Source organism: Callorhinus ursinus, unplaced genomic scaffold, assembly GCF_003265705.2.
Source record: "Callorhinus ursinus isolate GAN/ISIS: 27379988/994484 unplaced genomic scaffold, GSC_fseal_2.0 scaffold60, whole genome shotgun sequence".
NCBI lineage: Eukaryota > Metazoa > Chordata > Mammalia > Carnivora > Otariidae > Callorhinus > Callorhinus ursinus.
The window spans coordinates 8410660-8428249 of record NW_027397122.1 but is presented as its reverse complement, the minus strand read 5'-3'; the positions used below and the strand labels follow the sequence as shown (position 1 = coordinate 8428249).

Genomic DNA, 17590 nt, shown 5'->3' with positions numbered 1-17590 from the left:
CTTGAAGTTGGGAGGGATTGTCTTCCTCCTTTGGCTTCTTAGGCAGTTCAGATCAGAGACCGAAGCCCTAGCGCCCTTCGGCGGGGCCTGGGCTCCCCTTCTTGGGGCACTAACGTGCTGAGGTGCACGGCCCCACGCAGGCACAACCACGTCCCACTTCATTTACGAGGGGAACTGCAAGGGTCCCCAGAACTGCCAAGTTTACTGTGACCCGAGTTTATCTCTTTTTATAAGCACAAGAGCACTTTCACGATAAAATATTTGAAGGCTTTTTTTTTTTAACGAATTTTGTTACTTTGGGTTCAAGTTTGACCGAGTGTAACTTTTCCCCCCCACAGCCCGCGGGTCTTGCTTAACGACTGCTTGTGTTATTGCTTCCAGGTCAGGGGTCACCACATTGCAAAACTTGATCCTCTCGGAATTAGTTGTGTAAATTTTGATGATGCTCCGGTAACTGTTTCTTCAAACGTGGGTGAGGATTAATCTGTAAATGCTAATTTTAATGTAATTTTACTTTTTTTTACCCCTTCCCTCTTTTTTTTCTCCTGTCCTTTTGTGTGTGTCCCCCTCCCTCGCTGGCCCGTCCGTAGATACGAGGGCACCATGTAGCGCAGCTGGACCCCCTGGGGATTTTGGACGCCGATCTGGACTCGTCCGTGCCCGCTGACATTATCTCCTCCACAGACAAACTTGGTGAGGGTCTGGGAGCGGCCAGCGCTGCGCTGCTTAGCTGCTCTGCGTCACAGCTGTGGCGGCCAGGACGTCCTCAGACGGAGGGGAGAGGCTCTTAAGTTTCCTTCGTTCTGATCACTTGAAATTTAGCATGTTTGGGGCAAGTTACTTTTATCCCAGCTTTTCAGCCAGACTCCATGAGCTCAATTGTCTGAGTCTCAAAATTGGAGAGTAAAATTTGGGGCAGACAAGGTTTGTGGCACCGAGGAAAAGATGACCTCCCGGGCAGGGGGGTCACCTGACATGCCAGACGCCGGCTCTGCTGGCTTGGTTTCCAAGTCCTGGTTCAGCATAGCCTCCGCCCGACAACGCGGCCTCACTGCGCGCTGGGCTCCTTGGCACACAGCACGGCCTGCCTTTAACGGGCGGGTTCCAGAGCGCGCTGTGCACTGGGTGTTGATTCCTAAACGCTGGTGATCACACTGAGGAAGGAAACTTTGGAAGGCACCCCGGCGTGCGGGGAGGTGCGTGGCGCTCAGGCAGTTGCTGTCACGCGTCCCTGCTCCCTCCTCTGCCGCCAGGAAGCACACACAGGGGCGCGGCTGGGCTCACCCTGCAGTTGCTTTCTCAAGTTAATCTGCTCTCAGTCACCGTGCCGCTAACCTGTGCTGAGATGACTGATCCGGAAATGACCAGGTGCCCACCGGACGCACTGTGCATGCTAATAAAACTCACGATTGCCTCCCTGCCCTAATACTGCTCTCCGGGAGGGGATGGAACTCACCTCCTCGAGCAGTGGTCTCTAACCCTCTGTGATGCCCCAGCACTCTGTAGGCACCCCTGGGCTGTGGCGTGGGTGGTCAGCCTTGAGCCAGGTAAGGCGAGGTTTCTGATGGCATCGGCTCCAAGGTCCATGTTAGCTAGCAGTCTGTCACCACTGTCTTCACTGGAGAAAGACCCCCCACTGCTGGGGGGTCCAGGGCTGCTTCCCCTCTCCTTCTCCCACGCAGCCCCAGCGGCACCCCGCCCCACACAGCCTGTGCTCACCTGTCCTGAAGCCCCTCGGTGGCTCCCCCAGGTGTTGAAGTCCTGGGGCCTCTCTCCAGAGAGGGGTGAGGGCCTCTGACACCGTGAGGCATTCCAACAGGAAAGGGGGCACAGGAGGTAGGGGGCACCCTCTCCCGCCCCAAACTACATCACCCTGTGGCTCATTCATGGTCGTCAGTTTCTTGGTATTAAAATGGGTGTTTTTTGGTGGTTCTCCGCTCTTCATTCGAACTTCGGGGGGTGGGGAGATGTAAAGCTGTGCTCGGTCCCACGTGAGACTGGTAAGGCAGGACAGAGCCGCAGCCTGCAGGCACCAGCAAATGTTGCTTAGAGGTCCCCCGACAGTCCCAGCCCGGCTGGTCCGTGCAGGGACACTCCAGTGTCCCTGTCCCGGCGCTGGTCGAGGGCAGATGCAGAGGTGGGGGCAGGGCCTCTGTCATTCTTCCCAGTTTGCTCCCGGCCACCGTGGCCTCACCCTACATTCCCCCCTAGAGTAGTGCCCCGAAAGTTTGTGATGCACGAGGAGAGCCACACAGATGTGGCCCCAGAGCCCCCCGGGCTCTTTTGAGGAAGAGATGCTGCCTCCCCTGGCCAGGAGCCCTTCAGAACCACCAGGACCAAGTCGGGGAGCAATCCCCTGCTTTGTAGAGGAAAGTGCATTTTCATCTTGAGAATTTGAAATAGTTGTGATGAATTCTTTCTCTGGGTGCAAAAAGCAGAAATAGTGAATCTGCAGGAAAGTTAGTTTGGAATTGTATCACCTTTGGTGCGTGCAGGTCTTCTGGAAAACAGCCGGTCCAGCCCAACTGCTGCTCATGGACCTGGACACTTCTGGGTACTTCCATGCCCCTCGCTTCCTCTGGGCCACGGGCCTGGCCTCAGAGTTAGCTCCCCGGGCGGGAGCCCTGGCTCAGCCAGGACCAGCCGTGTGTCTGCACCTCCTCATCTGTAAGGCAGCTTCAGAATTAAATAAACTCCTTAGAACAGTGCCTGGAGCTTCCTAAGCTCCACGAAGCTGTGAGCTAGTGCAATTGTTGACAATCTTTCGAGCTAGGTCGCTGCTAGGCTCTCTGGTAATGAGGTAAACTCAAGAAACCGAGGGACGGAGCACGCAGCCTGGGGTCACACCAGAGCTGATCGTGGTGAGGGAGCCCTGGAGCTGGGGCCGGAGCAGGGTGGCCTGCGTGTTCTGTGTGGAGCCTGCGTCCTTCTTGTGCCTCCTCTGGGCTGACCTCCCCTTTCTCCCTGTGGATGCAGGCAGTTTCTCCATCCCCTTGTGGGGAACCCAGGTTCGGGAGATGCTCGCTCCCCACACGTCTGAGAGCACGCTGTAGTGCTGGGGAAGCAGGTGGGTGGAGGGGCAGCGGTGGTCAGGCGTGAGCCCAGGGGGCAGCAGGCTATCTCCGAGGGCCACTGATGCTGGTCTGCCGCGCGAGCAGGGCTATGTCCGCTCCTAGTTTTTTAAATAAAGTAGATTGTGTGAAATAATTTCCATTAAGCTCTTGACCTTTGACTGGTTTGGAAGGTTGGGAATTGTGGGCCTAGGGTCCCTACCCTGATGTTACATGCATTCTCCTGGTCCCCAAAGTGACGGGTGGAGAGAATTCACGGGCAGGCTCTTACCTGTCACAGGAGACTCGGCGGGCGTGCAGGGCTCCTGGGTGGTCAGGATGCTGGGGTTACCAGCAGATGTGGCACACACACAGAACATACTGCCTTCCACCAGTGCAGCAGAAACATTGTTGAGGAGTGATGATGGTAATTAAGATTTTAAATTTAAACGAAGGTCAGTACAGTTTTTCAACTGGTCCATAATTGGGTGGATGATTATTAGCCACAGGGTACCTTTCCCCAGAATGTGTTTTGTCAGGAGCCAGGTTCCAGGTAGGCCCCAGGAATGCATCCTCATCTGTACCCGGTTGCCCCGTCAAACCCACGCCCGTGGACGAGGGTCGGGAGCACTGACATGAGACGCCCAGGTGCATGTTCCACCTTGAATCCCTCAGGAGGTCCGGACAGGATCAGGTTTCCTAGGAAGGCCTTTCTGGTTGGCCCTAAATTAGGGTTAGGGTGTGACTATCAACGGAAAGGTCCAGACAGGGAGTCCTGCAGGGTCAGGGTCATTGCTGTCTTCACTACAAACAAACTGGGTGTAGCCACACCTCTGTCCTGTGTGGGCATGCAGCGCTGGCTTTGTTCGGGTGGGGAGGGAACTGAGCCACCCTCGGCTGGTCTGGGATGCGCAGAAAGGTCCCACTGACCTGCCTTCTGTGTCTTGCTTTCACGTGCAGTGTGTGAATTAGACTCCAGCTTTGATGTGCCGGCGCCTCTGGGTCTGTGTAGATGTGTTCCGTGATTGCTCACGGGGACAGAGGTGACAGACATTTACTGCGATGTGAGGTTGAAACGTAATTACAGGGGAACTTGAAACCCATTCTGTAGATCACAGGGAGGAAACCATGACGCTTCTCTTGTTTGCCGTTGGTGTTTGCACACCGCCCGTCTCAGGAAATGAGCTTGAGCTGAGGTCTTGCGGGCTTAACTCCAGACCAGCACAGGAGAGCCAGCGCAGCCATAAAGCGAGCTCTTTGGTTCCCTGTGCGCCCAAGAGCAAGGTCTGCACCGTGGCCGAGCAAGTGTGCAATAGCCACACTGTGTCAGAGCAAAGACAGCGTGCACACCGTCCCACCAACTGCCCTCTGAGCTGTCAGGGGTCAGCACATCACAGCACCGTGCAGGTAGGATAAGAGTGAAAAGTTTGGAATATGGTGAGAATTACCAAAATGCAATGCAGAGACAGGAAGTGAGCAAATACTGTTGGGGAAATGGGGCCCGTGGGTGTACTAGGTACAGGGCTGCCACAAAGTTGTAAATTCCTAAAATTTATGAAAGAAAGAAAGAAAAACACAAAAAACTCAGTATCTGTGAAGTGTGATCAGACAAGGTGTGCCTGTAGTTAAAAAGCCAAATCAGAAGTCCAAAATGGCAACACTTTGACCGTGTCAGTGGGCTAGCTCATTCCGGCGGGGCCAGGACTGGGGTCTCGCTGCCAGCCTCTTGACCTTCTAGAGCACTCCGTGCCCACCACGGCCACTTTTGCTCCCCCGACATCTGGGGAGGATAACTAAAACAGAGTTGATCTTTAGTCAGCTTTCGTAGTTTCAGAGCAACACAGAGCAGTTCACTTGACACCTGTGGGCTGCCGTGTGCGGCCATGAGTGAAGAGCTGGGGGTCGGGCTCACACCGAGCCAAGGTCGCAGGGGTCATGCCGTGCAAAGGTGTCCTCCCGGACGCCCAGGCAGGCCGGGGGGCACTGTGGCCGAATCCCAGCCGCTCCGTGTCTCCAGCAGGGTCATGTGCTCATCAGGGAGTAACGTGTGGGTTGCAGGGACCCCCGTGTGCTCTCTGCAGATGATACAACACCGGCTGTTCGTGTCTTCTGTTAAATCTGCCAGGAAGTACAGATAAGAATGCCAGCATCCACAGAACCAGTACCCGGAATGAACAGATGTCAGCATTTGAAGACATTCCACATGTCACCTATAGAGTTTCTAAAGATAGGGCACGCTTGCAGTTCGCTGTTGGGGCAGGGCATGGTCCTCTGTCTCGATTCTGAGGATTGCAGGAGAAAAAGGAAGATTCTTTCTTCTTGCCCGTAAGCAAGGCGTCCACACTTCTGTGAGGAACTTGGATGATCTGTTGTCTTAAGAGCCACCGGCTCTATGGTCTTTGCTGGGTGCTGCTGTCCCCACGGGCAAGGAGTAGGGCTTGCCCACCCCAAGCAGGGGGCCCTGCCTCCTCTGACTCGAGTTTTTGCTCTCCACCTCCAAGGCAGCGTCCGCTGGCCTTCCTCTGCACTGCCGGGCAGGGAGCAGCTGCGGTGACCGTGAGCACGCCCCCACCACTCAGCTGCCTGCCCTTGTGTGCCCTGCCGCCACAACCCTCCCAGACCCCGGCCCCCGGGGGACCAGGGTCAGGAGAAGGAAGGTGCTTTTTGTCTCCAGATGAACACCTTGGCTTTCACCAGCGGCCCTGAAAGCTTGCCGCAGGAGGACCGTGGGCAGTCCTGGGGCGGTTCTGTGCAGCTGAGCTCCCTCCCGGTTCTGCCTTGTCGCTGAGCGGGGACCAAGGACCCACCTCTGTCCTTAGAACCCGTCAGACTCTGGAGGGTTAGGGTCTAGCCCGTTATCTGCCCCACTTGTGAGGACCGTCTGCTAGAAATTAGGCCTTTTCATTTTCTGTTCCCTGGTTTTGTCACCCCAAAGCTAGGTTGGGTGGGTTTGATTTCCCAGGAGAGCGCTGCGTCAGCCTCTTCTTCAGGACGAGGAAGCGAGGAGGTCTTTCCTGAGTCAGGAAGTGGCCTTTCCCTCCTTTGGGCTCACCTCATTCCAGCCGTTTCTGAGCAGTTCCCACAGGTACCCCAGTAGTGGCCGCTCCCCGAGCCCCACCCTGTCCCCCTTCGGTGTCTGTCTGTGTGACGGTGTCTGTGACCCCCGTGACCGCGGTGACGGTGCAGGGTTGGGATGGCCGGGTCCTGAACTAACTCTCGCTGTCTTTTTCCTTCTGCGCTCACCCACGCCACCTCACTCTGCCTCTCAGACCTTGCAGTGTTCAAGGAACGACTCCGAATGCTAACAGTAGGAGGTAGGAAAATAATGCGCCTTTCACCTTTCTGGAGCTGAGGACCTCATTTGAACAGGATGTGCAACTTTTCCTAGCATGCAATTTGGGGAAAGTTGACTGTTAATTGTACTGAAGTGCGTTGTCCCGTCATTCAGCTGTCACCCAGCAGGGATCGCCACTTCTGTGTCATATCTGTTTCTGTCCATTCTCACCCCCCTCCCCCCCGTGTGTCTTGCCTCCTCCGCTTCGCTGAGCTTGTTTTCTAGCGCAGGCTGCCTGGAGCTCCTGCCGAGCCGGCAGGGGGCGGAGGCCACACGGCATTCTGCATGTCGGCACACCCTTCCTCCACCTCTGCACTGTGTCTTTGACTGGGCTCTGGATTCTTTCAGATTCTGCTTCCTGGGCATTTGGGATGAGACTTCTCTGTTGACCTTCCCATGTTTGAAGGATAATTGAAGTATTGATAAAAACTTACTCCATGAAGTAAGGAATCCTCAGTGACCCATGGTTCTGGGCAAAGCACCTTTGAAGAATCCAGAGTGAGGTGCTGGGGGCCATCTGCCTGTTGTCACTCCCCCGGTGGCCAGTCTTCCCTCCATGCTAGGTGGCCCTGAGAAGTTCTCGTTTTCCTCCATCTGATCGTAGCTGTGAGACCTCAGTTTTGGTTACACTTTTTGTTTTTGCGATCATCATACATTAATACACAGTTGTAAGAATTCACAGGGAGCCTTGTGCCTCACAGCCAGTCCCACGGTGGTAATGTCTTGTACACCATAGCACACCCCACCAGGGTGCTGGCCACACGTCACCTCGTCACCTCGGGGGGGCCTTCCTTAGCCACCCCCGCTTCTCCTCCATCCCACTCCCGTTTAACCCCAGCAGCCACTACCCTGGGCTCCATTTCTGTAATTCGTCAGTGCAAGAATGTTATGCAAATGCAATCACAGTGTGTAACATTTTGGAATTGCCAGTTTTCAATCAACCTGATTTTTCTGGGATTTGAGCCAGGTGGCTTTGTAATACTGGCTTTTCCCTTCTTGCTGAGCAGAACTCCTTGCCATGGGTGTACCACACTTGCTTCCACTATTCATTCACTCGGATGACTTTTGCATTGTTCCCATTCTTTTGGCTAATCAGGTCTTTTGCCGGGCAAAATCTTAAATTCTGATAACGTCTAGCTTGTCAGTGTTCCCTTTTATAAATTGTGCTTTTGTTGCCAAACCTCAGAACCCAGATTTTCTCCTACGTATTTTTTTTTCTTTAGGATGTATTTATTTATTTTAAAGAGAGAGTGTGAGTGGGGAGAGGGGCAGAGGGAGAGAGAGAATCTTAAGTAGGCTTCACACCAAGCAAGTAGCCTGACGCCGGGCTTGATCTCCCAACCCAGAGATCATGACCTGAACTGAAATCAAGAGTTGGCCTCTTAACCTTCTGAGCCACCCAGGCACCCCTCCTATCTATTTTTCTAATGGTTTTCTAGTTTTGCATTTTATATTTAAATCTACTATCCGTTTTGAGTTAATTTCTGTATAAAACCTGAAGTTCAGGTCAAGGGTTTTTTTTTGTTTTTTGCCTATGGATGTCCGGTTTCCCCAACACCTGGAAACTTTGTCTTCCCTCTGTTTAATTGCTTTTGCATTTTTGTCAAAAATCAGTTGGATTGACTTGCGCCAATCTGTTCCTGGATTCTCGATCCTTTCCTGTAGTCTGTGTGTCTGCTCCCCAACCACTGTCACTCTCTGGGCTACCGTAGCTACTGAGCTTTATTTTCCTGCTTCAGAACTGTTTTGGCCTTTTTCTTTCCAGATGAATTTGAGAGAAGGCTTGTTTGTGTTTACAAAACAACTTGCTGAAATTTTGGTAACAATGGTGCTAAACCTACAGATCCGTTTAAGAGAATTGGCGTGTTTACTCCATTGTCTCCCAATCCATGAACATAGTACACCTCTCCATTTATTTAGATCTTTTTTGATCTATTTCATCAGCTTTTCATAGTTTTCAGTGTACAAGTCCTGTGTGTGTTTTGTTAGATTTATACCCAAGGTTCTTTTTCTTTTTAATTTTAGTGTCTACATGTCATTACTAATATATAGAAATACAGTTGATTTTTGTGTTTATATTATATTCTGTGGCCTTGCTGAGCTCACTTATTCTAGGACCTTTTTTTTTTTTTTTGGTAGATTCCTTAGGATTTTCTGTGTAGAAAATCATATCATCTGACAAGAGGAACAATTATTTATTTCTTTTTAACCTGTGTGCCTTTCATTTCCTTTTCATGCCTAATTGCCTTGGCTAGAACTTTTAGCACTATGTTAAGTAAGAGTCCTGAGAATGTACATCTTTACCTTGTTTCTGATCTTAGGGGGAAAGTTCTGTCTTTCATCACCAAGTATAACATTAGCTATAGATTTTTTGTAGATCTTATCAAGTTGAAGAAGTTCCCTTCTCTTCCTATTTTTTTGCTAGTTTTTATTTTGAAGAAGTGTAAAAATCTTCTCCATCTATTGATACAGTCGGGTGATTTTTCTTCTTTAACTTCATAGTATGGCAGATTACACTGATTTTCAGATATTGAGCCAACCTTATATCATTGGAATAAACTTCACTTGGTTGTGGTGCCAAATTCTTTTTAAATATTGCTGCACCTATGTATTTCTTGCATCTATATTAATGAGGGATATTGGTTTGTAATTTTTTTTCATTTAAAATGAGTTGTTGTTTTTCCTTTTCTGCTTAATATTTGAAAGAGATTTTAGAGCTGGTGTTAATTCTTTAAGCATTTGGTATAATTCTGCAACAAAACCATGTGGGTTTGGAGATTTCTTTTTCAGAAGCTTTTTATTTCAGAATTCAATGTCCTTAATAGTTGTAGAGCTATTGGGGTGCCTGGGTGACTCAGATGGTTAAGCATCTGCTTTCAACTCAGGTCATGATCCCAGGGTCCTGGGATCAAGAGCCACATTGGGCTCTTGGCTCAGCGGGGAGCCTGCTTCTCGCTTTCCTTCCACCTCTCTCCCTGCTCATGTTCTCTCTCTCTCTATGTCTCTCTCTTAAATGAATAAAATAAAATAAAATAAATCTTTAAAAAAAATAATTGCAGAACTATTGCAAATTATCTGTTTCATACTGGGTGAGTAGTGGCAGTTCGTATTTGTTCTAGGAATGGTATGTTTCATCTGAGTTGTCAAGTGTACATATATAGAGTTGTTCATAGTATTCCCTTAGTATCTTGTTGATATTTGTGTGGTCTGTATTGCTATCTTGTTTTGTTCCTGATATTGGTAATTTGTGTCTTTGTTAGTGTTTTCTTTTGTTTTTTAAGATTTTATTTATTTGAAAGAGAGAGAGCGTGTGTGCACAGAGGGAGAGTGAGAGGGAGAAGACTCCCAGCTGAGTGGAGAGCCCGATGCAGGGCTCAAACCCAGGACCCCAGGATCATGACCCGAGCCGAAGGCAGACGCTTAACTGATTGAGCCACCCAGGCGCCCCTTTTCCTTTTTTCGTCTTGTTAGAGGTTTGTCAGTGTTACTGATCTTTTCAGAGAACGAGCTCCTTGTTTCGTTGACTTTTCTCTGTTGTTTTGCTGTTTTCAGTGCAATTGATTTAAATAGATTTCTGTTCTTATCTTTATTATTTCCTTATTTCTCCTTTTTGTGTGGGTTTTTCCCCCTCCTTTTCTAGGTTCTTGTGGTGGGAGTTTAGATTACTGAGTTGAGCTTTTTCCTCCTTTTTTTTTTTTAAAGATTTTATTTATTTATTTAGAGAGAGCGAGGGAGAGAGAGAGTGCACAGGGTGAGGGGCAGAGGGAGAGGGAGAATGCCAAGCAGACTCCATGCTAAGCATGGAGCCTGATGCAGAGCCGATCTCACGACCCTGAGAGCATGACCTGAGCTAAAATCAAGAGTCAGACGCTTAACTGACGGAGCCACACTCAGACACCCTGAGACTTTTCCTCTTTTGTAATGTGTGTGTTTAGTGCCGTAAATTTCCCTCTGGGAAACTGCTTTAGCTGTCCCACAAATTTTGGTATGTCATATTTTCATTTTCATTCAGTTCCATGTATTGATACCCTTTAATACTTCCTCTGTCATCCATGGATTATTTAGGAGTGTGTTGTTTCATTTCTAATAATTTGGAGACTTTCCTTTTATCTGTTACTGATTTCTAGTCTGATTCCATTGTGGTTAGAGAATGCATTCTGTATGATTTCAGTTCTGCTAAATTTGTTGACCATTTTTTATGGTCCAGTGAACTGTGTCTTGGCATATGTTCCATGGGCACTTGGGAAGTACGTGTATTCTGCTGTTGTCGGGCGAAGTGTTCTGTAAATGCCCATTAGATCCTGTTGGTTGGTGGTTGTTGAGTCCTTCTATATCCTTGGCAATTTTCTATTTTCCTTTTAAATGAATTATTGAGAGAGAAGAGTTGAAGTCTCCAACTATACCTGTGGGTTTCTCTGTTTCTCCTTTCTTTCTTTTTTTTTCTTAAGGTTTTATTTATTTATTTGACACAGAGAGAGAGCCAAAGAGCACAGGCAGAGGGAATAGCAGAAGGAAAGGGAGAAGCAGGCTCCCCACTGAGCAGGGAGCCTGATGCGGGGCTCGATCCCAGGACCCTGGGATCATGACCTGAGCCGAAGGCAGACGCTTAACCATCTGAGCCACCCAGCCGCCTCTTTTTCTCCTTTCTCTCCTCAGTTTTTGGTTCACATTATTTGTAGGTCCATTATTGAGTGCATGCACAGTTGGGATTCCTCTGTCTTCTAGATGGATTGACCTATGATCACGTAATGCCCCTTTCTGTGTCTAGTAATTTTCTTTGCTCTGATGTCTACTTTATCTGATAATAATGGAGTGAGCTCTGCTTTTGATTGTGTTTACAAGTTATATCTTTTTCTATCCTTGTACTTCTAATCTGTCTGTGTCATATTTGAAGTGGGTTTCTTGTAGACAGGCATATCATCAGGTCTTTTTTTATTTTTTAATCCACTTGGCCAATCTCTGTCTTCTAGTTGGCATATTTAGATCGTTTATATTTAATGTAATTATTGATATGCTGGGGCTTAAGTCTAACATCTTGTCCTTTATTTTGTGTTTGTTTTCTTTTTCATTTCTCTGTCCTCTTTTTCCTGACTTCAGATGGGTTTTTAAGCCTGTATTTTAGAATTCCAATTTTATTTGTGTATGGTATTTTTATTCATATCTTTGTGTTTTTAGCAGTTGTTTTCAGGCTTTTTAGTGGTCGTCTGGGTATGGTATTATATATACACAGCTTATCACAATCTACTGGTGTCATTGTTTTATGAGTTCAAATGAAGTGTAGAAAGTGTACTTTCCTCTATATCCGTTTACCTTTTTCATTTAAAATAAAATTGTTTTAAATATTTTCTCTACATGTTTAGAACCACATCAGACAGTGTCATAAGTTTGGCCTCGACCATCAGCCCTAAGTTAGAAGACCCAGGAGGAGAAGGGAAGTCTGGTTTATTAACCCGTACTTTTTTTATTTTATTTTATTTTAGATTTTATTTATTTATTTGACAGAGACAGAGATAGCAAGAGCAGGAACACAAGCAGTGGGAGTGGGAGAGGGAGAGCAGGCTCCCCTCCGAGCAGGGAGCCCAATGTGGGACTCGATCCCAGGACCTGGGGATCATGACCTGAGCCGAAGGCAGACGCTTAACGACTGAGCCACCCAGGCGCCCAACCTGTACTTTTTTTTAAAAAGATTCTCTTTATTTGACAGAGAGACACAGCGAGAGAGGGAACATAAGCAGGGGGAGGAGCAGAGGGAGAAGCAGGCTTCCTGCCGAGCAGGGAGCCCGATGTGGGGCTTGATCCCAGGACCCTGGGACCATGACCCGAGGTGAAGGCAGATGCTTAACAACCGAGCCACCCAGGCGCCCCTAACCCGTACTTTTTATTCCATATTCTGTCTTCCTTCCTAAAGTCTAAGATCCCTTCTGATGTCACTTCCTTTCTCTGCAGAGAATTTTCTCTAGCCATTCCTGTAGGTGATAGACTGTCTTCATTCCCTGCAACTGAGAATGCTCCATTTCCCCCTCGTTCCTAAAGGGTGGAACGGAGGGTCCATCCCTGGACACGGGCCTCTGAAAAGTATGTGCCCCTCTTCTGCCCCCCCCCCGATGAGAAACCCTCTGCCTTCAAGTGTTTTTTTTCCCTCCTTTTATTCTGGCTGCTTTCAGGATTTTTTTCTTTGTCTTTAATTTTGAGAAGTGTAATTATGCTGTATTTTGGCGTGGTTATATTTGGGTTTCTCCTGTGGGCTCACGCTGCTTCTTAGATCTGTGGGTTGACGTCTCTGGCCATATTTGGGGCATTTCAGCCATTATTTTCCAGGTCCCTTTTCTCATCTTCCCTCTCCCTCCTCCCCTTCTGGGATTCATGGGCACAAACAAGAAGGCTTTTGTTTTATGTTACCTGTCCCCGAGGGTTTCTTCATTTCTCTCTGTTGTTCAGATTGGTTCATCTCTTTTGTTCTGTCTTCATGGTCCCTGGTTCTCTGCCCTCCAGCCCACCTGCCCAACTTTAATTCAGGTGATTGCATTTTGCAGTTTCAGACTTTGACATTTAGTCCTTTTCTGCATCTTCAGTTTTTGTAGATACTTGGCTTCCCACCGTCCCTGTAACATTCTGAGTGCTCACTAAAGTTGTCTGAGGATGGCTCCTGGAGAGCCCCAAGCGGGTAGTTCCAGTGTCCGTCTAGGAGCTAGTGTCTATTGGTTATCTTTCCGCATTCAGTCTAAGGGATTCCTGGTTCTTGTTGTGAGGGATTCTTTTCTTGAAACCAGAATGTTTGGGTATTACCAGACTTGGAATTGTACTCCGATCTCTGTTACAGCAGGGCCCGTCTGAACACTGCCGTGGCAGGGAGGGGCCCTGGTGTCCACGGACTCTGCCGACGCCAGGATGGGGAAGTGGGCTGGTGCATCCTCTCCTGGAGGGAGCAAAGTCTGGGCTCCCTGTTGGTCCTTCTGTGAAACCCTGGGATGGAGCTGGACTTTGACATGCCTCGAAGCCTGCAGGGGTGTGGCTGGGCTGCAGTGTGTGCTACATGTTTGGGTAGAATAGAGCGGTCATTGTCTGAGTTCTCAGCCCTGCTCAGCTGCCCCTCTCCTGACCCTTTAGAGAGAGCAGCTTTCATTGGGGCTTTTTTGGTCTGCATCTGGAGGAGTTCTCAGGTTGTTCTTTGCCCCAAGTTTGGGATGTGGGAGCCCAGAAGGAAATCTGGGGTCCTCACTGGCTGGTCAGCTGCCTTCTCCACCTTCTGGCTTTGGCTTATGTTTGTTTTACCTATGATGTCTGGGCTCTGTAGTTGCAGCTAGTGGGGAATGGATAGGAGTACGTCTGCTCCACTTTCCTGGAAGCAGGTGTCCGAGAGTCAGTTTCTTGTGTGACTGAAGAACATAGCAGCAGGGCTGGCCGTTTGGAGGCTCAGCAGGACAGCCCGGGAGTGGTCAGCACAGGGTGACAGAGCCAAGGATCTGCCCTCGCCCCGAGGCAGGGTCCTGCCAAGCTGAGGTTCCCTGGATCAGAGCGTTCCCGGAGCTGAGGAGCTGCCCTCGCCCCGAGGCAGGGTCCTGCCAAGCTGAGGTTCCCTGGATCAGAGTGTTCCCGACGGGGTGTATACGCCTGTTCTCAGCATCTAGGAAGAATGGCCCCCACCTGATTCTGGCTGTCCTCCGTAAATACCACAAGCCGGGCGGTGAGCGCCCGGAGCCTCAGCAGACCTCTGCGGTGGCCCGTCCCCATTCTGGGTAGAATAGCAGCAGGAAAGGGGCACGTGCGTTTCCCCAAGCCACCGCGGCCGTCACTGCCCCCATGTGAAAAAGCGTTTGTTTCAAGAAAGCACAAAGGGTTTGGAAAACGTAGAATTTGCTTTTAAGACTTAAACAGTGTGTGCTGAGGTGCTAAATGCATACAGGCTGTGGTCCCCATGACAGCTTGGATGGGCACAGCTGGGCATTTCTGGCCCCCACGCGCCCAGGGAGTCAGCACTGGGCTGGGGCCTGCACGTGGGCGCTTCTTCAGCCCTCCCAGTGGTTCTGCCTGCAACGGCCGGAGGCCCACTCCCGGCCCTCCTGTGCCATCACTGCTCAGTTAGGCTGACACGAGGACAGAGTGTGACCTTGCACAGCCGGGTGTCCCGGGCCGCGGTGCGCTGGCGTCCTGCACATTGGTGTGCCCTGGTGCATCCGCCTCGCCCAGCCGGCATGAGTTCTCAGGGTCAGGGTCAGCGGGAGCCCAGTCTTCTGTGCCACCCAGCAGTCCTCCAGCCTCTTCCCCATGATGGTCGCCATGATGGGAAACAAGCCCGTCGTGCCTGACAGAGAGCCCTTCCTTCGCGTGGTGTGTCAGTTCAAAATACGCTGTCAGAGGTGCCTGGCGTAGCGGGTGCTGCGGGAAATGCTGGTGACGAGTCAGTAGATCTGTGTTAGTGGGGGTCGGGGGGCCTGCCGAGTGCCCTGTACAGGACGGGTGCAGACAGGTGGTCAGAGCAGGGGGCAGCCGTCAGCCCCGCCTCAGTCCCCCCAGCTCCTGTCCCCTCCTCACACGGGGCCCTTCCACACCAGTTCCTCAGTCTCTGCTTGAACCCCCTCCTTAACTACTTCTCATTTGCTTTCCGATTAACTTACCCAGTGCCTTTTCAAGTCAACATTTGTGTCCCTGGGGCCTTGAAAGACATTTATCTCTAGATTATGAATAATTAGTGCACTGGACTAATACACGCATAATATGAACTTTATTCTTGTTGAAGCTGTGATGGTAGTAATATTCTCAGCTTCTGTTTGTTGCTACAGTTTGTGTTTCTGGCTGTAAAATATTACTTATTTTCACGTATATCAGAGATTTTTATGATTTTTTCTCTTCTCTTTTCTCTCCTCCGGGGAGTCCCTTCCCCTTTCCATAAACTGTGGCCTCCGTGTGGCTGTGCCCATCTCTCCTCACCCCTGCAGGGTTCTATGGCCTGGACGAGTCCGACCTGGACAAGGTCTTTCACCTGCCCACCACGACGTTCATCGGGGGGCAGGAGTCGGCTCTTCCTCTTCGGGAGATCATCCGGCGGCTGGAGGTAAGGGCACGCGGCGGCGTCCACGGAAATCTCGTGCACTTGCCTGAAACCTGTGTTGGCAGGGGGCCTCCTGACGTGCTTATTTCTCTTGGTCCGCCGTTGTTTTAAAGTGGAAGAAAGAGGGGAGCTTTTTTGCTCTTTTATAGATAAAAATTCATGCTTTTCATTTTTACCATCAACCATAGAGGAGAAAAAGTGTGTCTGTGCGTTTTGGTCTCCATGGGAGCTTATTTCAGATGTGGAGGTTCCCCAGAACCCGCTCCAGCCACTGGGGACCAGGCCTTGGGCCGCGGCTGGAGCAGGGCTCCCCAGCCCAGACAGAAGTCTGTCTGCTTGCCCGCCCTTTGCTGTTTTCCTCTTTTCCTTCTCCTTTCTGGACCTGGTTCGCACGGAGCCTGCTGGGCGTGCCGCGTGTACACATGGCGGTTACATGGGGGGCTCCGCTGCCACCTGCCTGTGTCGAGCCCCTCGTCCGTACAGCGTGGGGGGTCTCTGCCGACGCTGCCCAGTAGAACAGACGGAGGAAACAAGTGCTATGGATGGGGCTCCCCAGAAGGCATCGTGCCGTCACCTGGGGTGCTGCCAGGCCACACGCTCTGGATCGTGGGGGGCACCTGGCGTCCTTGGCAAGCCCTAGCTGCCTGACGCCCAGTAGTGGGGCTCTTCAAGCCGGGCACCGGCACTGCTGCTCACAGCCCCATCCATGACTCAGGTGTGATGAAGGGGGACCCGCTCCAGCCAGTGGGGTCTGATCAGAATGCTCCCATTGCTGGTGCCACACGTGGCTGTGGCGGCCTAGAAAGGTCTGAGTGTCTGTTGGTGACATTGTCTTTAACTTGCAACAAGCGTCCTGAGGTGTCAGCATTTCAGCTTTGGCCTTCATCACTTCCCCACAGGCTCTTGGGGACTTGTGGACACTTGGTGACCTGGTGCCAACATGAGGGTGTGGACACGGGGAGGGGTGTGGGCATCAGGCAGGGTTGGAGAGGGGTGGGCATCAAGGATGGGGTGAGGAGGGATGTGAGCATCGAGAAGGGGTGGGGAGGGGGCAGGATTAGCCAGTGGACCGACCCAGGACCTGGGTCGTCCTTCTCCTCCGTTTGCACTGGCCTCACCACTGATTGCAGTGTCTAGACCCGCTCTGTCCCAACGTGGCCAGCAGCCCCATGGTGCTGCGGAGTTCTGGAAGCGCACAGAATATTTGCGTGACTTAAGTATTGAAGTGAGAATGTGTTGATGCATTGACCAAATAGAGTCTGAGAGTTGATTCATCTCTGTTGGAAAAATTTAAATTTCCCCTGTGGTCATGTTCTGTTTCTCTGGGACATTTCTGACGTAGGGGTTCCCTTAGTCTGGACCCCAGAAACGGCACCCCTTATAGGCCAGTCCTCCTCCACATGAGCCTGTCTGAACCTGTGCCCCGCCCGTGGGTGTCCCGGGCATCTGGGGCTGGTCTGTTTGTCTGGAAAGCAGAGGTTGGAGCAGTCTGCATGAGAGCTGGCGCAGTGCACCCGCCCCTCCTTCCCTTCTCCTACACGGTCTCCAGTGGGGAGCTTACCCCTCCTCCCAAGCCAGAAGTCTTGCAGGCATGCCAGCCCCTCCTCTGGGGGCACCTTCAGCACCTTCCCTCCCGCAGAGCGGAGTGCTTGGCCTCCTCAGCCTTGAGTCCCCCGTGGCCCTGAGCCCGGCGTTTGGAGGGCCAGAGCCCAGCGGCTCTCACTTTCAGCCCAGGAGTCAGGCTCTGGTTGTGGGACCTTGGCCGTAGCTCCCCGTGACCCCAGGGTGCCCACATCCCAACCTGTGTGCTGTGTGCACGGCTTCCAGGTCTTTGGGCAAAGTTGCTGACCATGGTGTGTACGTTCACACATATGTGAGCACCAGGTTGCCGGTGTGAGCCGCCAGGAGCACAGGCCGGCCCGGGACACCGGTGGCCTCTGAGAAGCTAGAGTAGGTGCGGCTTCAGAGTGCCCTCACGCTGGCTCTCGCAGCTAAGAACCAGACCCTGGAAAGGCACAGACTTTTCTCCTGGGGATTGAGCCAAGACCAGGAAAAACAACACGCGATCCAGGGCCCGGTAACCACGAGTCCAAGTTAATAGCTAAACTCACGCCTGTGGTGATGGAGACACCCTAGTTTCTGGACTCTCCACCTCGT

The 17590-nt window shown here is 51.0% G+C and overlaps 1 protein-coding gene across 4 annotated transcripts in view; it reads left to right on the top strand.

Moving 5' to 3' along the window:
* OGDH (oxoglutarate dehydrogenase) overlaps nucleotides 1–17590 on the top strand; it is a 70062-nt gene that overhangs the window by 26838 nt on the left and 25634 nt on the right. The window contains exons 4-6 of one of the 4 annotated variants that reach the window (XM_073885033.1): nucleotides 382–472; nucleotides 6320–6364; nucleotides 15321–15436. In XM_073885033.1, coding sequence (XP_073741134.1) covers nucleotides 382–472; nucleotides 6320–6364; nucleotides 15321–15436 — 252 coding nt within the window. Of the gene's footprint in view, nucleotides 1–381; nucleotides 473–590; nucleotides 694–4288; nucleotides 4458–6319; nucleotides 6365–15320; nucleotides 15437–17590 lie in introns of those variants that run through there. The other 3 variants (XM_025853083.2, XM_025853084.2, XM_025853091.2) reach the window with 3 other exon arrangements.